A 24495-nucleotide genomic window follows, 5' to 3' on the forward strand; every position below is an offset into this window, starting at 1 on the left:
CTGCAATAAACCTCACCAAAACAGCACAAATATGGCAGTGTTCCCACTCCACAAGCCTAAACAAATGTCAAGGCCACTGCTTCTTTCGAATTGCGTCTGTCCTTTGTCACACACGTGCACATGGGAGGCAGCTAAAGGGCTTGAGTAAGGGCAGTTGTGAGTCAGACCAGGATGTGGCAGACTGCACTGACATTTTTCTCTTTTTCCTGCAGACCATTCATGGGAGATTCCACCTGGCCCTCTTGATGTCACTTCTGGGTCCGAGCCTATGGAAGAAGACCTTGCCGGCTCCGGCCCCTGTGATGTCACATCCGGGCTTGATCCTATGATTGAAGACCCTTATGAGCCCAACCCCTTTAACCTCACTTCCTGTCTTCCCCTTTAAAAGCCTCCACCTTTTCCCTATCATCACATGTGATGAAGACCATGGAGCGGCTGCTGCTTCACCACCTGAGGCCACAGGTCCACCATGCCCTCAACCCTCTGCAGTTCGCATACCAGGAGAAGGTGGGAGCGGAGGATGCCATCATCTATATGCTACACCGATCCCTCTCCCACTTGGACAGAGGCAGTGGTGCTGTAAGAATTATGTTTCTGGACTTCTCTAGCCGCCTTCAACACAATCCAAACTCTGCTCCTTAGGGACAAGCTGACTGAGATGGGAGCAGATTCATACCTGGTAGCATGGATCATGGACTATCTTAAAGACAGACCTCAGTATGTGCGTCTTGGGAACTGCAGGTCTGACATTGTGGTCAGCAACACAGGAGCTCCGCAGGGGACTGTACTTTCTCCAGTCCTATTCAGCCAACAAACATCGAACTTCCAATACGATTCAGAGTCCTGCCACGTGCAAAAGTTCGCTGACGACACTGCTATCGTGGGAACGTATGCTATCGTATATGAACCTAATCAAGGATTTTGCTAAATGGTGCGACTCAAACCACCTACAACTGAACACCAGCAAAACCAAGGAGCTGGTGGTGCATTTTTAGGAAGCCCAGGCCCCTCATGGACCCTGTGATCATCGGAGGTGACTGTGTGCAGAGGGCGCAGACCTATATACACCTGGTAGTGCAGCTGGATGATAAATTGGTCTGGACTGCCAATACTGAGCCAACTATACTTCCTTAGAAGGCTGGCGTCTTTCAACATCTGCTGCAGATGTTGTATCAGACGGTTGTGGTGAGCGCCCTCTTCTACATGGTGGTGTGCTGGGGAGGCAGCATAAAGAAGAGGGACGCCTCACACCTGGACAAACTGATGGGGAAGGCAGGCTCTGTTGTAGGCGCTGGACAGTTTAACATCTGTGGCGGAGCGACGGGCACTGAGCAGGCTCCTGTCAATCATGGAGAATCCACTGCATCAGCTGAACAGGATCATCTCCAGACAGAGGAGCGGCTTCAGCGATAGACTGCTGTCACTGTCCTGCTCCACTGACAGACTGAGGAGATTGTTCTTCCCCTACACTATGTGACTCTTCAGTTCCACCCGGGGGGGGGGTAAACATTAACATTATACGAAGTTATTGTCTGTTATACCTGCATTGTTATCACTCTTTAATATTATTTTTTAATCAGCATGCTGCTGCTGGAGTATGTACATTTCTCCTTGGGATTAATAAAGTATCTATCTATCTATCTATCTATTCCCACAGTTCTGTTTTGGACTCAGTTTTGTGCACATCAGTGCTATCATTTATTTGCAATTTGCAGCTAGGAAATCAAATATACAGGCGGCTGCCCCAAACCTTGCTATGGCTCTTTGTGGAGTTTGTGACACCTCCTAAAAAAGACTAAATGGGGTGGCATCCTGATTTTGCTGAGGCTCATAAGTTGTGCTCTAAACATCCAGAGCTATCCCCGTGTCTTGTCATTTTCACTGCCTTATCACAATTGGCCATTGTACTGTAGATGTGGCAGGCAGTGTTAGCAGATCACCATTCCTTCTCAGATTTTGCTGCCTTCCCTGATATAAATGGGAAAATGTGTGGGGACAAAATTAAAAAGTAGAAAAAATAAGGAAGAAATAGGTAGAAGTGAATGTTTGAAAATTGGTAAAAGGAATTTCAGAAATGTCAGCAGTAAACTACAAGTGGCCTCAAAGCCTTAATAAACCCTGTGGACAAGAAAGCAGCGGTCAAACCACATTAGGGGCCTTTTATTATTTCACATACTCTAGATAAAAGACAAAGTACACAAAAAATATAAAAGGAAGGTAGTATTTATTAATGTAGAACAATACCAAATAGGATATAATAGAAAATAAAATAGCAAAGTCTGGATATAAGCAACCTAGAAAAGCTTACTGAAAATCAGAAATATCAAGGGGTAGATGTTGTCCTGGGAAGCTTTCGACTTAGCAGGTGGTGTTATTTGTAAGTTTTGCTCTCCGACATCAAGATGAAAAGGTTACACATATCTCGGTCTCTGATGCTGCCCTTCTGAAAGGCGGAGTGAAATCGTCAGGAGGACGGACTTGGATGCTGCTTTCTGCAAAGGATTGTGGGTAGCAGGAAAGAAAAATGTTCTCAAATGTCTCTTTAAAGTATTTGTTTCAAGGTCAAATTGTTCGAGCGTTCCTCAGGAATAGTGTGTGTCAAACGAAACAACGCCATTTCTGTTCATTTGTTCTTGTTTGTGTTAAATTGTTTGCTTATACTGTATATGTTTACTTTAGAGCCGGTGAGTGATTTCCTTGTCAAAGTTAAATAAGCAAAGAACAGGAAAGTAATGTAGTTATATTTTTGAGAACTTTAATTGTCTCTACAGTTCTTATAAGGCACTATTAATATTTAATGCATTAATAACATTTATAACAGTTACGCTTGTAATTTAATTAACCCTGTAAAATGCTTCTCAATAGTGCCTTTAATAACAATAGTGGCATCTAGTGACCAATTTCAGTATTGCAACTTTGCAAATAATAATGAGTTTGCAACAAGTTATCTATTTTTCTTTATGTGTAACTTGAGTATTAATTATAGTTTTACTTTATAAACTTTTATTGTAGATTATTGTAGACCACACATACATGTACATCTACTGTATATCTTTATATTAAAAGTTTGGATATGGAAGCTGACATCTAACTTTTCAAGTGTTTTGATCGACACTCAGCTGTGAATGCTATTCATGTACAACCTGATGAAACCCTTTAGTTTTGTCTCCCACATCACCACTTTTGGCCATATTGATGTTAAGTGCCTATGGGGTGTTTTACGACACATTTGATTGACTATTTTGTCCTTATGATGAATGACTCAGATCAGTTTTTGATCTTTTAATACTCCATACTTACCTCCGGGAAGCTTCTGAAAGCACACAGTAACATGCAGTGCCCTCCATATGTAGAAAAAGTGTGACTGAAATGCAAATACCCTTAAATTGAAGTCTACAATGTGCATTGTAATCACATCTGAATTGTCTGATTTGTAATTTTAAATATTTGGAGCAGAGGGCTAAATCAAGAAAAAATGTGTCTTTGTCCCAAACATTACAGAGTGCAGTTGAGCAGAATTAGTTTGGTGTGAGCTTCTTATTTTCAGCATTGGTAAATTTTCAGCATATCATACAGCTGTTAGTTTTAGACAGTGGATTCAAAAGAGTTTCAGACCCTTTGCTGTGATGCTTCAAATTGTGCTCAGGTGCATCCTGTTTGCTTTAATCCCCCTTGAGATGTTTCCAGAATTTGACTGGAGTCCACCTGTGGCAAACTGAATTGACTAAACATCATTTAAAAGGCCCAAACCTGCATGTGTAAGGTCCCACAATTCACACTGCATGTCAGGACAAAAACCAAGCCATGAACTTCAACAAACTTTCTCTACAGCTGTGGTGAGGCATTGATCAGGGCAAGGGTGTGTGAAAAACGGCATCAATCTGTCACTGATCAGTTTAGGATTGCTAGTCAGGGCAAGGGGATAAAACTATTTTGAAAGCTTTGTTTGTTCCCAGTGGACAGTTGCCTCAATAACTGTGACAAGGAAGACGTGTGAAACCACCAGGACTCTTTCTAGAAAGGTTTGTTAATTTATTAAAAATCAAAAACTTACTTATATTAAGTACTCAGACTTTTAATTCAGTGCTTTGTAGAAGCCTTTGGTAGCAATTATAGCATTCGAGTCTTCTTGGGTAATCTAGACTGCATGTAGTCTAATCTACAAAAACAGCACATTTATTAACTTAAAATTAAATGTAGAATGTAAGAAAGTGTGCAAAAAGTGAAGGGGTCTGAATATTTTCTGTACGTTTAAATTACGAGACAATGAAATGTGAAAGTGGTTTTGGAGACTGTATGTGTAGAATATGAATAACGGACACTTTGTAGGCCATTTGTCACTGTGCGCACCACACACTTTTGTCTCACACATTTTTGTTGGTACACCAAGTTAAAGAGTTAGAATTCAACAAACTGAAATGGTTTTAACTTGGTGTTAGATAGACACCAGTACTCCATCCATTCATTTTTAATAACATTCTCACACTTAGTTCATCCAAATCACCGCCGCTACAGTTCACAGTCTATGCTGCAAGGCAGAAGCCATCTATTCTTATTGACAGTCTCTCATTCAGAACAAGTTACAGTCACCCATTAATCAAAGTCGCACATAGTTTAGGACCTCCATAATGTTTAGGGCAAAGACACATTTATTTCTTGATTTAATCCATCTGCACCCCAGTTTAAAATTACAAATCAAACATTTCAGAAGTGATTAAGGAGCACATTGCCAACTTTCATTTAAGAGGATTTGCATACATTTCGGTCACATCATGTGGAAATGTCACTGCTTTTTCTACATGGTCCCGCCATCATGTCTGGGACATACAATGGTCATATTTCATACTTTGTTGTATATCTCTTACATGCAATGACTGTTTGAAGTCTGCCATTCATAGACGTCAGCAGGTGCTGAGGATCTTCTCTGGTGATGCTCTACCAAGCATCTAATGCCACCATTTTCAGCTCCTGCTTGTTTCGGGGGCTTGTCCCCTTAAGTTTTCTCTTAGGCATATGGAAGACCTGCTCAACTGGATTTAAATTGGGTGACTGGTTTGACCAGAATTTTCCATTTTTTAGCTTTGATAAACTTGTGTGTTGCCTTAGCAGTATATCTGAGGTCATTATCTTGTTGTAGGATGAAGAGCCATCCAATGACTTTGGAGACATTTACTGGAGCTTGAGCAGATCAGATGCTTCTCTACACCTCAGAATTCAATGTGTGACTGCCGTCAGCAGTTCCATCATCAATAAAGAGAAGTGTGCCAGGACCTGTGGCAGTCATACACCCCCAAGCCATAACACCCCCACCACCATGTTTAACAGATGAGGTGGTCTGCTTTAGAACCTGCGCAGTTCCTTTTCATCTCCACACTTTGCTTCTGCCATCACACTAACACAGGTTCATCTTGTTTGTCCACAAGCCCTTTTTCCAGAATTCTGCAGGCTCCTTTAAGTTTGTTTTTTCAAACTGTAATCTGGCCATCCTCTTTTTTGTCTAACTAGTTTTTGCATCTTGCAGTGTGGTCTCTGTATTTTTGTACATGAATTCTTCTGCAGATATTTGTTTCTGACACGTGAACATCTACCTCCTGCGGACCATTTGTGATCTGTCAGACAGGCCTTTGGGTCTTTTTATTTACCATAGCCATAGTGAAGATTCTTCTGTCATCAACAGTGGAGGTCGTCCTTGGCCTACCAGTCCCTTTGTGATTTCTGAGCTCACCAGTGTGTTCTTTCTTCTTAATAATATTCCAGACAGTTAATTTAGGTAATCCTAAGGTTTTAAAAATGGCTTGAATGGTTTTATTCTTGTTCTTCTGGCTTCAAAAAGGCTTCTTTGAGTTTCATTGGCACAGCTCTTGTCCTCATGTTGAACAACGGCAACTACAGACTCCAAAGGGTAGAGGCAAGCTGAGGTATCTCTGGAAGCCATGAAACACAGCTGAGGAATTACAAACACCTGGGTCACCCATTGTCCCAAACATCATGGTGCCCTGAAATGGAGGGACCATGTAGAAAAAGTGTTGTCATTTCTAAAAAGTTGATTCTGTTCTGTTCATCTGGACATAGTTTTTTTCCCAATACATTTCATCACTCATCCAAGTGACTTCCTCAGTCTCAGTTGACTGCAGGTTTCTCCAACCTTATAAACAGTACCTTGGCCTAATGATCGAACTAGCACCATTGACTAACAATAGGCCATGTGATCAATGATATGCAAATTTTCCTTTGATCAATGACCACGAGTACCATTCACAGAGAGTTGGGGAATGGCTGCAATCACCGCATTGTAAGATGGTGAAAGATGTACCCTAAGGCCCCCTCCTTGGTTCAGAGATGGTCACTCATTTTTCATGTAAATGGCCTCCTTGACTCCTCGCTCAAACCAGCGTTCCTCCCTGTCCAGGATGTGCACATCTTCATCACTGAAAGCAGCCGTTCCCCAACTCTCTGTGAATGGTACTCATGGCCATTGATCAATGGACATTTTGCATATCATTGATCACGGCCCAATTAGTCAATGGTGCTAGTTCGATCATTAGGCCAAGGTACTGCTTATAAGGTTGGAGAAACCTGCAGTCAACTGAGACTTAAGAAGTCACTTGGATGAGTGATGAAATGCATCAGAAAAAAAACAGATGAACAGAATCAACTTTGTAGAATTTCCTTACCTGGATTATTGAGCATGCATCGAGACGTTGTTGTCATTTCTACAAAGTTTAACCAAAATGCATGCAAATATCCTTAAATGAGAGCTCAATAAACCTCTGTCATTATCAGAATTACTGGATGCTATAAAGTCACTCCAAGGTGGAAAAGCAGCAGGCCCTGACGGCTACCCTGCAGAGTTTTACAAGAAATTCTCCGCTCAGCTAGCTCCCCTCCTATTAGCAACATTTACAGAAGCCAGAGATAACCAATCTCTTCCACAAACCTTTCGCCAAGCACTAATCACTGTCTTCCCAAAACAAAATAAGGACTTATTACAATGTGCATCATACAGACCAATTTCACTTCTGAATAACGACGTTAAAATACTCTCTAAAATCATAGCTAGAAGGATGGAGAAAGTGCTCCCCTCAGTAATATCACAAGACCAAACTGGATTTATTAGGGGCCGACACTTATCTTCAAATCTTCGATGCCTGTTTAATGTAATATACTCACCAACTAAATCAAACACCCCAGAAATATTATTATCATTGGATGCAGAAAAAGCATTCGACATGATTGAATGGAAATACCTTTTACTATTTTGGAGAAGTTTGGGTTTGGCCCAACATTTGTGCATGGATTAAATTACTGTATACTAACCCAGAAGCTTCAGTTTGCATCAATAACATTTGCTCAGACTACTTTAAACTAGAACGTGGCACAAGACAAGGATGCCCTTTGTCACCACTGCTGTTTGCAATTGCCATTGAACCACTGGCAATACATTGTCGAAATACTGATCAGATAAAGGGGATTAGCAGAGAAGGACTGGAACAGAAAATCTCATTATATGCAGATGACATGGTACTGTATATATCGGACCCAGAAAATTCTGTGCCTGCAGTCTTAGCAGCACTCACAGAATTTCAAAAGCTCTCTGGTCTCAGAATTAATCTGAATAAAAGTGTACTCTTTCCGTGAATTCGCAAGCATATAATATTAGATTAGACACCCTTCCTTTTATCATTGCAGAACAGTTTAAATACCTCGGGGTAAACATCACAAGTAAACATAAAGCTCTTTATCAACAAAATTTCGTCGCCTGCATGGAAAAAATTAAACAAGACTTGCATAGATGGTCAACCCTTCATCTCACACTAGCTGGAAGAATTAACACTGTTAAGATGAATATTCTTCCTAAGCTCCTTTTTTTTATTTCAAAACATACCAATATACATTAATAAATCGTTCTTTAAGCAATTAGATTCAACAATAACCTCATTTATTTGGAATTCTAAACATCCACGCATCAAAAGAGCGACCCTACAAAGACAAAAGGCAGAAGGCGGCATGGCTCTACCTAACTTCCAGTTTTATTACTGGGCGCAAATATACAGTCGATAAGAACCTGGACACAAATAGAAGAACATACACAGGCATGGACCGCAATAGAAGTAAAATCCTGCAGTACTTCTTTGTATTCCTTGCTTTGTGCTCCAATAAACACACGTTATCGGCAATACACTAATAACCCAATTGTGCTCCACTCACTTAGAATCTGGAACCAATGTAGAAAGCATTTTAAGACGGAGAAGCTTCTTTCTGTGGCACCCTGCAAAAGAACCACCTCTTTCAACCCTCACAAACATATGCAGTTTTAATATCTGGAAAAATTTGGAATTAACTTGCTTAGAGATCTTTATATAGACAACGTCTTTGCATCCTATGAACAATTACATTCCAAATTTAACATTCCAGCTACAAATTTCTTTCACTATCTTCAAATCAGGAACTTTGTTAAACAGAACCTTCCAGATTTTCCTCATCTTGCACCCTCATCCACGCTGGAAAAATTATTGCTCAATTTCAAGGAGTTAGACTCCATCTCTACAATATATAAAATCCTTTTACAATCCCTTCCTTTCAAAGATCCAAGAGGACACTGGGAAAATGACCTCTCAATTAATATATCAGAAAAGGAGTGGAAAGTAGCAATGCAGAGAATTCACTCAAGCTCCATATGCAAAGCATACAATTATACAACTCAAAATTATATATCGAGCACATCTGTCTCGACTAAAACTCTCAAAATGTTTCCAGGGCATGATCCAACCTGCGAACGTTGCAACCAAGCCCCAGCCTCACTAGGTCACATGTTCTGGGCCTGCTCCAAATTAACATTATTCTGGACAAAAATTTTTAATTACCTCTCAGACAGTCTTGGACTCACAATCCCTCCTAACCCATTAACAGCTGTGTTTGGGGTTCTTCCAGAGGGTCTTAAAGTGGAGAAAGACAAACAAATTGTGATTGCATTCACTACACTTTTGGCACGCAGACTTATTCTGATAAACTGGAAGAACCCAAACTCTCCTCTTTAAGTCAGTGGGAAACTGATGTGTTATATTATTTAAAATTGGAAAAATCAAATACTCAGTTAGAGGATCTGTGCAGACTTTTTCAAAACATGGCAGGATCTAATCAGTAATATTTTGAAATGATTTTATAAAGCACAGAGAATTTGTTGATTTAGGTATTTTTACAAGCCTTAAATTTTACACCGTTTGGCTTGCTCTCTCTCTCAAGGGTGGGGATCGATCTGTTCTTAGCATAATTCTTTTTTTGTAAAACTTGATTGCTATGTATTGATTGTAATAAAATTAATAAATAAAAAAAAATTTAAAAAAAAAAAAATATCCTTAAATGAAAGTCTGCAATGTGCACTTTAATCATGGCTGAATTGTTGGATTTGTAAATTTAAACTGCAGAGCAGATGTGTAAACTAAACATTACAGAGGGCACTGTATCCAAGATGTAGGAGAAAAAACACACCAACATGAAATGAGCGTGCAAACACAAGCATACTGTAGCTGGGCGGCCACTATGAGATCCGTAACACTTCAGCTCACAAGTCCTGTAGTTTAAACTGGCAGCATGGGGGCACAAGGCAGACAACCAGCCTGCTACAGGGCACAGGGTACCAGTCCATTGCAGTGTCCCATCAGGCAAATGAAGATCTAACAAATACAAGCAGAGGTGTAACATCGTTTTATTGAACAATGGCCAAAAGCAGCATTAGAATCATCAGTCAGCAAAAAATAAACCCTTAAATAATAACTTAAATCTACACTTGAGGTTAACCAAAATGAAAGTAGTAATAATAATAATAAATAAAGTGATAATACACTCTCTGAGGTCTGCATTTTTCCTTTTCTTGCAAAACTAATATGGAACATTAAACTGAAAACTGATGTACTCAAAACACTGATGAATGAAATCAAAGCGTCTAGCAGCAGTATACTGAAATCTTTCCTGACATGCTTTAGAATGTAGTTTAACTCGAATTAACTGGATTGTGTTTAAACATCACTGCATCTACTGATAACCTTTTGTTTTTGAATTCCCTTGTCAGTTATACAATACAAAAGATATGAAATATAAACACTGGCTTGCAATGCATGTTAAGGATTAAATTCTCTCTCTCTATATATATATCTTATATACACATGTTGAAAACCACCCAAAAGGGATTTTGTATATGTGTTTAAATATTTATAACAGATCATTAGAAACACATTTCTACATCATTTTCTTGCCTTGAATACTTAATTATTAAAAGGAATCGTTTTTTGTTTCTGTAACAATCCTAGCCAGCTCTGCATTACATAGGAAGATATTGTAATTAAATGCTAGAAAACAGTCAGCACATACTGATGGCTCTACTTGAAAAGGCTCTGGCCTGAATGTGCAAGCACACATGCCCATCCACCATCTCGGGCGTCTCAAGTGGCTAGATATTTTACTGCAGCAGCAAGTGATTTTCGCTGCACTATCACTTTTATTTCTTAATTGTGCGCTCCAGCGTTATGACATAACTCCGAAAACAGGGTTGTGGCGACAGATGCTGGGTCCATACTCTTCATAATCCTTCTTGGTGTGACACACTTGGAAAAACTCAGGCTGAAAAAATAAAACGAAAATACTACAGTTATGATTCACTTAAGATTTTTTTGTGGATGACGCAATCAGACATGGAAGGAAGGGTGAAAAAAAACCTAAATGAAATCAAACAGGAAGACAACACAATATACCGTAAGAGGGCTCTTCAACCAGTTTCCACCCTTTACAAAAGCAGTTATTTAAGTTATGGAAATTTCAGATTCGTTACTTCACAACATAGTCTCCATACTTCAGCACTCTTATGACTGTGGTTACAATGTTTTTCTTAACTTGACTAGACTGCTATATATATATGCACCATTTCCGACCCTCCTCATCAGCACCACTGCACCACTTTAACGACTCTGTCTATTCATAATCTGATGACCTCCTTTGTTACTCACAAACAACAGCCCTGACTTCTACCCATTCCTCGTTTTCGGTTGTCATGATATCAACAGCCTTCCCAAGGTCTCTTCGCCCATCCTACTTGTTTGACAATCCCTATCTTGCTATACAGTAATTCCTCCTCGATCGCGGGGGTTGCGTTCCAGACCCCCCCACGATAGGTGAAAATCCGCGAAGTAGAAACCATATGTTTGTATGGTTATTTTTATATATTTTAAGCCCTTATAAACTCTCCCACACTGTTAACATTATTATAGCCCTCTAGACATGAAATAACACCCTTTAGTCAAACGTTTAAACTGTGCTCCATTACAAGACAGAGATGACAGTTCTTTCTCACAATTAAAAGAAAGCAAACATATCTTATCTTTAAAGGAGCGCCGTCAGGAGCAGAAAATGTCAGAGAGAGAGAGCTCGCAAAGAAAAGCAAACAATCAAAAAATCAATACGTGCTTTTAAGTATGCAGAAGTACCGCGATAAAGCGGCATTTTGTAGAAGAGCGTCCGTGTCCTCTGTGCAAACAGCCCCTCTGCTCACACCCCCTCCGTCAGGCAGAGAGAGTGAGAAAGATAGAGAGAAGCAAACAAGCACCGCGTGGGAAGCATATCTTATAGCATTGAGGAGTTTTAGTTAATATGTAATACATGCTCTGATTGGGTAGCTTTTAAGCCAACCGCCAATAGCATCCCTTGTATGAAATCAACTGGGCAATCAAACTGAGGAAGCATTAAAAGACCCATTGTCCGCAGAAAGCGGCGAACCAGCGAAAAATCCATGATATATATTTAGATATGCTTACATTTAAAATCCGCGATAGAGTGAAACCGCGAAAGTATAAGCGCGATATAGCAAGGGATTACTGTATACACTTCGGTGGACTACAAATGCTGCTGTGAATTTCAGCTCCTTTGAAACCAAACAGCTTGTGGACTCCTGATCATTACACCTATATGAGTTTGTTTGACATCCCCTTCCAAAACCATGGAAATTAATATGGAGCTAGACCCCCACACCCCTTTGTGTCTCCACTTTTTGGTGGAGCCCCTGAAATAAAGGGATTATGTTAAAAAAATGCTTTAGTTGCCTCACATTTTTATGCAATCTTTTTGTTCAACCCACTGAATTAAAGCTGAAAGTCTGCACATCAACTGCATCTGAGTTGTTTCATTTAAAATTCATTGTGGTAATGTACAGAATCAAAATTAGAAAAAAGTTGTCTCTGTCCAAATATTTATGGACCTAACTGTAAGTGGACAGTCATGAGTTTCCTGTTTCACTGGAGTATAAATAGGAGGTGACACACAGGCCAAATTCTCTAAGTCATCCATGACAATGGGAATGACCTGAGAACACACTAATGACATGCAACAAAAGGTTGCTATGCTGTACAAATCAGGAAATGGCTATCAGAAAATAAGCTTAATAGTTGAAAATGCTAATTTCCACTATGATAGCAATAATTAATTAGTTTAAAGCAGCTGGAGATATTAAGAACAGGAAGACGTAATAAACATTTGGTCCAACTACTACCAGTTGATGCAGCCCAGTTGTTATGCATTTCAGTGGTGGAAATGGCACACTGAGAAAGTCTAGTCAACAGACATTGACATAAGTAATCGAACATCCCCTGTGAAAATCTGGAATTGTCAAACCACTGTTTTCAATCAAACTCTTCGCCTTCTCACACCAATTAGCCCTGGCTTCTCTTCTGTTCCCAGGTTTCTATGTCTAGCTAGATACAGCAGATACTCAGAGTGTAGTTATCTTTTATTTTTACCTTCATATTGTTAGCTAATGTCCTGCACTAAAAACAATATTAAGCAGCACAGCATCTAGCATACTGTTGTTGTTCACAGTGCTCTTAGGTCGCATCTGTCTGAAAGATCTGTTTGTATTAAATTTGTGTGTGCAGACCACATTCAGGATAGATATCTACACATAATCATGTCCAATTTGTATCAATTGCAAAATTAATTTCGAAGAGTCCAAAAAAAAAAAAAAACACAAATATGACCCAAAATCTGAGTCACTTTTAGTTGAAGTGTTAACATAATGTTAATTAATAAATGCCGGAGTCTTCCTTCCAGTGTCCAACTGTAAATTCAGTTGTCAGAGCTGGCAGGATCTTTGGGTGGGCCGGGGTATGACTAGCCAGCTTCTGTAAATGTAACAGTCCATGAATGCTGATGCCTGCCACTGCTTACAGGGGTGAGTAGTAAATGGTCCGGTGGAATGGTACACTCTGCATTCTTTGAAAGAGAAATAAAAGACATTTGGTCTAAGATGAATCCCCTTCTAGGATGCTCTGTGAAGGCTTTCACTTTTGTTGTCCATCATTTCACTTTAATTTTTATAATTGTGAGTGAATGGGGATACTGCATAGTACATTCATACATAGTACATGCTTAACAGATATACTTGCTTAGGGTATATAAATAGGGTATTCACAAAAGTAGAAATAACTAAATGTGCTCAAAGATAAACCAATATATAAACAAGCCATGTTATGTATAACTTATATACAAAGCTGAAAGTCAGATTATTTTTAAGTAGGTGAAAAAAAGACATGCGGGTTAGGTGCACTAGCGATTCTAAATCATCCCTAGTGTGTGCTTGGTGTGTGGGTGTGTGTGTGTGTGTGTGTGTGCGCCCTGCGGTGGGCTGGCACCCTGCCCGGGGTATGTTCCTGCCTTGCGCACTGTATTGGCTGGGATTGGCTCCAGCAGATCACCGTGACCCTGTAGTTAAGATATATAGGGTTGGATAATGGATGGATGGATGGATGAAAACTCCTACATCAAACTTGATAATAACAACTCCTGTTACCAGATGTTCAGATTAATATTAAAAAAGAACATTTGAGCAGGACAAAGAAACATCCAACTTTTTGGTCACGGTCTCTAGGCGCTTTACTAAGCAGTATGGGCAGCATGAACGCATACTCTCCTTTCAAAACATTCAAATCAGGCCTGGATCTGTAACACTTTGGCGGCAATGCAATTAAAGCCCACCTTCACAGGATGAGATGAGTAGCTGACATCTCTTACAGTTAACCCCTCTGTCACCCCCACTACTTGAAAGCAACGCCCCAGAAACACCAAAGTCTTATTCACCTTCTGGGACCTATTGAGTCAGCCGGTCATGCAGGAATTAAAGAGACTACGAAAGCAAGAATAATCTAAGAATAAAAGAGTCAGCTAATAAGTGGAACTGCACCAGGAGCAACGCCAAGACATCCTGATAGTACTAAATAAATTACTGTGGTTAGCTTAACATTTCCATTGTGCCTGGAAAACACTGAGGTCATATTACATATTAAACATGAACTGCTCAAGTGATGTTGAAGGCCACTGGCTAGACTTCAGAGTACACTTTCCAGACTACAAAACTCTATCTAAAATAATCCTATTAAATGTATCATGACAGCAAATGAACCAAACAGACAATGTCACACAAAGTGAATGCAAAGAGATCAGAAAAGTTGTAAGCAGGTCAATCTACACAACTATGGCAGCATAGCAAAAAGATGGCTATGAGAATCTGAACAAACAGTACATGCTGAAGAATACAAATAAAAATATTTTAACAAAACAGAAAAGTAATACCTAAAAGTTCAAATGAGGTTCAACTTACTGTTGATGCTAACATGGATCCTCCAAACCATACTGCGTACCGCTGCATATGATGCGTTATTACTTGAACTTCAATTGGCTTAGGCTACAGAAAGTAAAATGAATGAATGAATTAATTAATAGTACTCAGAAGATGATGGTGAAAAGGATTTAATAAACAGTTTTAAGAAGCATTGTACATTTGTACGAGGGGGGACAAAACATGTTTAAATTAATTTTATGTACAGACTACAATTAGTCTTCCTTAGAGTACTCTCCATTGGCAGAAATACATTTATCTAACCATTTGTTTCATTGTTCGAAACATTTTTTAAATTCGTCTGAAGTAATGCCCATTAATGCTCTGGTCGTTTCTTGTTTTACCTCTTCGACGTCAGCAAAACGCCTTCATTTCAAGTCTTTTTTCATCCGAGTGAACAAAAAGAAAATCACACGGAGCTAAATCCGGTGAGTAGGGTGGGTGGTTCAGGGTTGTCATACCGTTTCAATAACAATAGTTTCTGCAACACTTTTTTCAAGAAGAAAACAAAATTTCACTGCCGCGCGTTACTCATGATAATCGTCCATTGTAAAAAAAAAACACGCTTGCACAAAACTACTTTTACAAAAAAATTCACTGAACACAAGCACAACCTTCCAGACTGATGGCACTTGGCAGACTGACTTGTGAGGAGTGTAACTAGATCGCCCTAGCGGCCCAACCACGTACTACAAGTACCAACCTAACAACAACAAAATTCTGGTTATTTTTGGGTCCCCCCTCGTACATATGCATTGTGGTAAATATAAAACAGGACAAAATAAATTCAAGCTTTGCAAAATATGTACAGTTCATAATATATATAATAATATTCAAAATATACAAGTTTTCAACACACCTTTATCCTCCCACCGCTTAACTCTTCACTAAGTTTTAATCTTGCATCTACCACTCTTTTCAGATCTCGCTGAAGACGTCTTCCAAAGTCCCTGAACATTGTTGATCCTCCGGAAAGAACAATATTCTGTAAGAGAGAAAAATGTAAAGCATGACTTTAGAAATTTGTTCAAAGTCATTCTATTCAAAAGGCAAAATGATCAGCTTTCTCATTTTTCAGTTTCAATTAATGAGAGGCTCAGCTAATCAGCCTCATAGCAGAAAAACATGCAATAACTTAAAAGTGTTCAATCAACTGGCAACTAAAAGGTGAGAGTTCTGCTTCAGTCTTTATTTAGCATATAATAAAACTACTTTACCACTTCAGTTCACATAATCATTGTACTGCACAAAAACCAACATTAATGATGTGAAAAAATATTCTTAATTGACAGCAGTTTTCTGTCTATTCAGGTTTTGTTTGACAAACGTGAACTGAGTACTGCTTGAGCTGTGAAGGGTTTTGAATGGCTGCATTACAAAAAGGATGTTGTGAAAATACACATCGCACTACAGATTTGTTTTGTCCTTATGTTTTAACACACGTCTGCTCCAAAATCTGATAAACATACCGAAGGACACACGTTTTTAAAGGTTTACACTGCCACATTAACAAAGTTTTAACACATAATGAATGCTTAAAACTTCAGAAGTACTCATGGTGGAGACTAACACATTAAGCAAAAAACCCACTTATGTCTACTCCCACTGTCCATTCTCATTTTCTAATGTGGCCTTTACAAAAATGGGCAGCAGTTTGAGATCTAATGGAAAGACCACCACTAAAGTATAAATCTCAACTCATTCACTGACTGTTTTTTTGTGTATATGGATGAGCTTTACTCCAACACCACAGTTCTGCTCCAGCTTCACAAAGGCATGTGTAACAGGTTATCTAATCAGTTGGCCTGGTATGAGTAAGTGTGCATGGATTTATCCTAAAAAGGACAGGCAAAACATCTTTGATTGAGTGGGTTTGATAAAGTGACAGATATTTTGAAACTGAAAACAATCAGAAAAATATAAATAAATAAATCAAATAGTTAAAACGTTGTTAGAAACATAATACTTTAAGTTTTATCAAGTCAAGTCTTGATAATGCTCACACACATACATAAGCATAATCCTAAATGAAAATACATACATGATCACATAATCAAACACTAGTAAAGGTCTGTGTGCTGTAAACCTTCAAAAAACATTTCGATAAAAAGAAGGATGTTTCTAAAATATTTCTCTTACAAAATCTTTATTGCACTATGCCGTAGTGTTGTATAACAAGGGTCACTAAACCATAAGTAAAAAATGACTACTGCACAGTGAATGAGACAAATATAAGATTGTATACAGTTTTTAGAGGTTGTAGGTAAATTGAGACCCTTTTACCAAACAGCAATTACTGTTTCTGACACGATAAATCGTGTAATGTAATGGATGCAATTAAATTAAGAATATGATACACTTTAGACCAAATTACATTTCTCTGATAGTGCCCTTAATTGTGTCAGTGAATTAAAAGAGGGCAGTGACAGTGACTACTTGACCTTAAATACAGAAAAAGCAAAATTACTCTAATCGGGGGGAGTGATGCAGACCACTTTTTAACTCATTTGTAGTAACCATTAGATCAGTTTCTTTCAATTAGCACACATGTTAAGTGTTATCTTTGACACCAGTATGTCTTTTAAAACACACATTACAGATGCAAAAAATGTTTTTCCAGCTTAAATTTATTGGAAAATAAAGACTGTTTCTATTGCAATGCGTTATTCACAGGTTGTTCAAAATGTTCTTTAGGCAGCTCCAAGTTAATTCAAAATGCTGCTGCAAGAACCATTACAAGAACTAGAAAGTATGACCACATAACACCAGTTCTTAAGTTGTTACACTGGCTTTCAGTTAAGCTTAAAAGCTCATTTCAAAATCATCTGTCTTGCATATGAAGCCTTAAATGGCCAAGGCTCTGCTTACCTAAACTTGTCACTACTTAGAAATCTCTCAAAGTGCCAGCCTATTAAAGACTCAAAGGATTAAAAAATAACAGTAGGAGTTTTTAGTTATAGAGCCCCAAAGCTATGGCATGTCTGCTTATATAAAAGATGCCCTTTTTGGTCTTGGGTTTCAAATCCAGGCTGAAACTCATTACTTTTGTCGAGTACACTGTGAGTAGAGCTACTGATTAACTGTGCATATTGTAGCTCTGTTTGTCAGTCATTTGTGCAAAAATATTAATAATACAATATTAACTCTTTTAGGGTGGATGTCGACTTTTGTCGACGGGAGAAGTTGACGGCACTCGTTGACATCCCAGGGGTTTAGGGCGATTATCGGCTGTAAACAGCGACAAAACTCACCGTTATGTTAAAGGTATTCCCTCTTTGCTTGGAAGAATGTTAGACTTATTGACTCAGCATCTAATCCCTTCACATGCATGAGTTACAACATGTAAACAAAGGCAAGATGGCATCGACATCTTATGAGGGAGTGAAGCAAGTGCAGAAAACAAATTACTAATTTTTCAGAATCTGACTTTGTTGAGAGTGATCAGGAGATCGAGCAGGAGAGAGAGGAACTGGCATCAGCTGATCAGACCCCAGTCGATGCTGCTCCAGCTGATCACCTGCCAGCTGAGCGCATTTGCACAGCCAATGCACCTATGGCAAGGTTTGCGTGGGAGGAATACCTTTTCATTGATCTGTGGGAGTCAACCTGGCCACCGGACTTCACAAGACACCATGGCTTGCTTTTGGACACGACAGATTACCAATTGCTGGACTACTTCAGGCTGTTCTTTCCTGAGGCTGCCTTTCCGCTACTGTCGGACGAGACAAACAGGTATGCAGAGCAATTTTTTGAATCGTGCGGTGCACTTGCAACGCATTCTCATTTTTCAAAGTGGAAACCCACAACAAAAGATGAGATAAAGGGCTTTGTGGCTTTACAAATAGAGATGGGACTGGACTGGCAATATAACTTCAGGAAGGACTGGTCCAAACATGCTTTGTTCCCTGGTGGCTTTGGACAGGTTATGCCGAGTGACAGGTACGTGCTCCTGCAAAGTTTTATTCATTTCTGCAATAACTACAAGCAAATCCCAAGGGGTGAGCCAGGGTATAACCCTATGTATAAAATTCAGCCACTGCTTGAATGTAATCAAACATATAAATAATTTTATCAGCCTGGCCATGATTTGTCTGTGGATGAATCGATAAAATACAAGGGACGCCATTATTTCTGCCAGTACATGCCAGACAAGCCCACAAAGTATGGCATAAAGGATTTTGTACTGGCAGAAGTAAATACTGATTTCTGCCTGAAAATAATCACATATACAGGAAAGTACTCCTTTCGAAGAGAGAACTGTCCCTTGACAAGTTAGGTTGAGCTGGAACTACTTCAGGGCTATGAACATTTGGGTCATGTTGTGTACATGGACAATTTCAATACATCACCTGAATTAATCATGGAGCTACAGAACAGAGGAATTGAAGCATGTGGCACAGTTTGGGTGAACAGGAGACACATGTCTTCACAGCTGAAGCCAGACAGGCTGAAAATGAAAAGACGTGACAATCTTGTTTTCATCTGGGTGGAAAACTTGGTGGCAGTGTAATGGCATGATGTTAAATGGGTGGCTTGTCTCTCTACAGTACACACCAACAATACATCTGAGAAAGTTTTTCCTCAAAAGGGAAACCCAGAAGGTTGGAAAATGGACAAACCAGTTGCACTGGAGGAGTATAACTGTAAAATGGCCAGAAGTTGATCGAGACTGGATCAGATGCTGGGGTCATACAGTATGCTTACGGCGGTAAGTCCACCAAGTGCACTCACAAATGACTATACAATATTCCAGCAGGCAAACAGTGACAGCACCATGACTGTGGCGGATTTCTGCAAGAAGGTGGTTGACATCTTGCTGGCAGAGTTTGATGCAGTGCCTTTGGCATAGCAAGGAAGGCCATCACAAACAGCAGTGCCAGACAAGCGGACTGAGCGCCACTTTCCTGCAACATACAAGGACAAAAAGTACAAGCCTGACTGTGTTGTGTGCAGCAACAGACAATTAAAAAGGAGGCACCAGTGCAACACATATTTTAAGCAGTGCAATGTGGCAATGCATGCAATTGGCTGCTTTGAGCGTTGTCATACTTTGCAGGGTTTTGCTGTGTAACATGTATGTGAAATCATATAGTATGCAGGCTCATACAATATGCTAGACAGTTTGATATGTTAAACCATTGCTTTGTATTCTTTTTTAAAAAAAAAAAAAATGAGTTTTTGGAAAAATATTCAGCTCTGTGAGAAAAAAAAAAATCGTCCCTAAAAGAGTTAATGAACCAATAATAACTCTCCTCTATTCCATTTCTCTTCTTGGTATCCTGCTGTGCTACTGGTCTACTTTCAAGCCATTTAATTATCCATGGAAAGACATCTCGGATACTTGAAGCCTTGAAATCAACAGATGGAAAGATTCTCTTGGGTCTCTTGGGCAGCCAGTTGGCTGAAGCTTCCAGAACTCTGACTGTGTCTGTCTCTGATTTTGTGTCTGTTATAACAGATAGTAGACCCCCCAGTAGTTGAATTTTCTCCAGGGATGCTATAAACTGGAGTTTTTGCTTTCCTCACCTCTGTTGTCAATTCGCCTCAGTTCAATAACTTTCAGTAATTAACGGACAGATATTTTTTTCACTCTATTTATATTATTCAGTTTGAAGCTACTGTACTTTGTTTTGTTTGTTTAAACAAATACATGCCATTATTTGCACTCACTACGTAATCAGTGCTAATGTATAAAGTTTGAGATTACATTCACCTTAGAACTAATCATAGAGCTCTGATCCTGCACTCAGTATAGAGCGCAATACACAAGCAAAAGACACACAGGACTCTTCAGATCCTGGCACAAAACAACCTACTTTCATAAACTGTTTGCCAGATATTTGGAATACAAGTCTGCCTACATAAAATCTACACAAGCTGCTGTAAAACCATGCTACCTGGGGAAGTGTGGTAGAACATTTTTAGTTGTCTCTCTCAATATATCATTCACTTCCTTTTATTTGCATGAAATATGCTGTTACATTACAATGCTGTAACCTTACACGCATGACATGAGATGGAACCAAATACTAAAATGTACTTAATTTTTGATTTGAAAAAAATCCAAACAATTTCAAGAAAATATGTCTAAAATAAGATGTTTACCAAGTTTATTTTCTCCTGCTTCAAATACAACTTAACTTTTACAATCTGACAGCTATGCTTTCAACCTTTCAGCTCACATTGGGAATAACCCCCTTCATTAACATCCTCATCCTGACTGTTGGCACAACCTGATGCTGTTCATCTAAATGACATAACATGTCTTACTAGTGATTGGCACATTAGGCACATTTGTGATGTGTGCACATTCTATTCTTTCCTGCTTGGTTTTTTACTCAGGTATACCAAAGTTACTACCACATTCTAGCAGTTCCGAAAGGGCTCTCTGTGACTGTGGATGTGTGTGACAGTGAGCCCCATGATGGACTGGTGCCTGATACTGGGTAGATTCAAGCTTTGTACCAGAAACTGTTAGAACTGGTTCTAGCATTCCACAATGTTAAACTGGAATAAGCAGACTAAAGAAATGTATAAATTCATGGCTACTAACATCCCACAACCATGCATGCTGTCAGGAATGTTGACTTTTCTGTGCTCTGTGTATTTTATTCTAGAGAATGCTTTGTAGATTAGAAAATATTACAAATTGTTTTGGAAATGATTCTACAGTACTGAAGTAAAAGAATGAAAGAAAAAATATACATACTCTGCTTTAATGTATCCCCCCAGATACATTTAGTCACATTTTACAATTTCACATTGTATTATCTATTTGTGCCCTGAAAACATCCCTCCATCCAACAATTAATAAACTTGGCATCCCTAAAAATAATTAAGCAAAAATCTTATCATAGGCACACCTGTAAAATGTTATAGTGTATTCAGATGAAATAGTGGCCATCTCTTGCTTTGCATATTTTTTTTTTTTTTTTGCAATAAAGTAAATCAAATGAAAACATAATTTGGCAATTTAGCACCAAGCACCCTTATTAGAAGGTCAACATAACCACTAACATCAGCCTCAGCCATTCATGTGATGTTGAATATCTACTCAAAATATGGCACAACAAGCCAATAAGCTTCCTTCAAATTCTAGTTCTGTTAAAAACTTACACAGGCTATCCTGTTTTGTTTCTTACACAAAGAGTGTATACAAACCAAAGTGAAGATTAAATTAAATAAAAAGAATAAAATAGAACCACAGTAAACTTTGGTAAGATTTAGATTACATTTATTTCTAGTATTATTATCTTGCTCGTGCACATTCTTAACATACATAGCAATTTATTCTGCTCACTTCACTAAAAGCAGTCAAATACTGACACCTTGTGAACAGGAAGTGTAATCAATTTATAAGCTCTGACTAATTCTCTGTTTCTACAACTGCATGAAAACCAGGATAAAGATAATCTTTAGGAAGACTTATGATTATTATTATCGTATTCTACTTTTTCAATATTTAAGAACTTTTCCAATATTTAAAGATACAGTAATATGCATCCATTTCTACACTTCAGGTCTTCTGTACTGTTATATATTACCCTGTTCAAGGAGATAACAGGCTTGTTCAGTGCTAGGTCCAGTACATCCATGGCAGGACGCCAACAGTAATATATTTTGATTACATGATGGCAGATGACTAGTCTACACTGCATTAGACAAAAAACTTTTTTCACATTATTTTAATTTTTCAAAAGCATTATATTTAATCCTCTGAACCATACACATGCACATTTTAATCTCTTACATAAATGTATTGTTTATGATATTCATTTTCCTGTCTTCTACAACTGAATACATCTCTTCTGTTGTACAGTAAATTCCAGTGGTGTGAAATTTAAATAATAAATGAACTCATGCATGTCTGCCTTTCATATCACAAAAGAATAAAAAGGGAAACTACCTAACTTCTTTCAGAAATATGAGTTAGGGGAATGATTGACAAAATTTTTTTGGAGGGGAGAAAAGTGAGTGAAGTTATTGGTGCCCTGTTCAGAGAAGAGTCCAGCCTTACTCCATATGCTTCCTACCATGGATAAAAAAGATGTATAGGTAATTAAAGATGACAGCAGTCATTACTATACATTTTTAGCACTGTATGAAAACATATGTTACATATTTGTAATCACATAGATTCATTCAAGTACCACTCACTATGAACTAGACAGCACACAGAATACTGCACAAAGTTGACAACTGCAACTCGAATGAATGCCAGTTTATCAGTGAGTATTCTGTAAATGCCGCTACTGGTAAATGGTTTTGGTGTGTCATTTGTAAAACCTATAGGATAAGTCATCAGAAACAAGCACAGAACAGGCATGAACCCATGATAAGATGGCAGCTTAACAAAGTAAATGTTCAAACTCACACTTCCTCATACTCTCTCAAAACGTTTACCGATCAGCAAAACATGAGAATGACAATCGCACTCCCCTTTGGTTGTAAGGGCAAACCATCCTGAAAAAGTAAGCTGCTCACATGCAATATAAGAACATGCATGTTATAAAATGCTCAGCCACCAAGTAATGTAAGTATGGGGAAGGCCAAAACCTCAACACTTACCTTAAAACAAAGGGCTAATAGCTGGGAAACTCTGAACACATAACATTAACCTGGTAAAGGCGAGGCCACTATGCTGTAGACCTCATTTTGTCAAGGTAGACAAAAGATCAAGAAAGAGAAAAGCCAAGTGGTAAAACAGAACCTAATGTTCGCCTTCTCCCAAAGATTAGTGGCTCCAGCATTTGAGGGAACTTTGACAAGTTGTCATTCTCATTTGGAATGAGCTGTAAAGCATTTCTTCAGCAGTACACAGTGTTTGGGAACTTTTAACAGTAAATTTAAAAGTTCAGTTGCCTAATGGTATGAGTGTTGCAAAATGAAAACTGTCAGACCTGCAAATTGTTTGAAAATGACCAAACAGATCAATAACAAAACGGATTAACTTTGCTGCTTTCAATGTAAAAACTAAAACATGTAACAGAAAATGAAATAATCCAACATTCTTTATAGAAAAAAACATCAGCAGTATGCCTATGGGTATTATTGATGGACATGACAGAGACCATAAAGATACAAACAACTCGATAAAGACAGAGAGATGAAGAACAAATGTACAAATAGTTAATGCTAAAGACCAACTAATGCCAAAATCCTAGCTGCTCAACACGGTTTATAGAGGAATGGTTCAGGATTCTGCTACAATCTATTCTTGGCATTTACTGGTCTCCTATCTTGATTATTTGCCCGTTTCAACCTTTATTGTGTCAATCTGGAAATTCACAACAAGGGTGTTTTAGTTTTAAAGGAATTTAATGAGCATGTCTAAGCTTCACTGATCTCTCTTTTTAACATCTTACTATTTTCCAATTTTTATCAGTTGTTTGCTAATGATCGCAGAAGCAGGAAGAACAACCTAAATTCATCCAGTCTTGCACCTCAGTCTGATCTTTGTTAACTTACAACTTTTGATAAAAAAAATAATAATAATACTGCTATTTAAACTGTAATTAACTTTAATTATTCTCATTTTGCAGTCAGAAAGACAATTTAATGCAAAATTTCTATATTTTCATATAGTCTATATTTCTTTTTTTAACTTTTTATAGACCTTGAACTCAAAATTTTATCCAAATAAAATAAAATAAAGAACCTGTAAAAGGAGTAATGCTAAAGAGAAGCAACTATTTCAATGCTTCAAAAACAGCACAATTTCATAAAAAATGTCAATATCATGGGAATATCTCAAGATCTGAAAAATACATGAAAAACATTTTTTAATTTCTATTCAAAGTTAATATTATCGTGTCAATCTGTAATTACATAATAAAGGT

The 24495-nt window shown here is 38.3% G+C and overlaps 1 protein-coding gene across 2 annotated transcripts in view; it reads right to left on the minus strand.

The window, feature by feature from the left end:
• Positions 1–9682: 9682 nt before the first annotated feature.
• LOC120529650 (actin-related protein 3B) overlaps positions 9683–24495 on the minus strand; it is a 58291-nt gene continuing 43478 nt past the window's right edge. For both annotated transcript variants that reach the window (XM_039753636.1, XM_039753637.1), the window contains 3 exons: positions 15516–15641; positions 14639–14722; positions 9683–10617 (listed from right to left, as the gene is read on the minus strand). In XM_039753636.1, the coding sequence (XP_039609570.1) occupies positions 10522–10617; positions 14639–14722; positions 15516–15641 (306 nt within the window). In that variant the 3' untranslated portion in view covers positions 9683–10521. The remainder of the gene's footprint in view (positions 10618–14638; positions 14723–15515; positions 15642–24495) is intronic.

Source organism: Polypterus senegalus, chromosome 5 (genome assembly GCF_016835505.1).
Source record: "Polypterus senegalus isolate Bchr_013 chromosome 5, ASM1683550v1, whole genome shotgun sequence".
NCBI classification, from domain to species: domain Eukaryota; kingdom Metazoa; phylum Chordata; class Cladistia; order Polypteriformes; family Polypteridae; genus Polypterus; species Polypterus senegalus.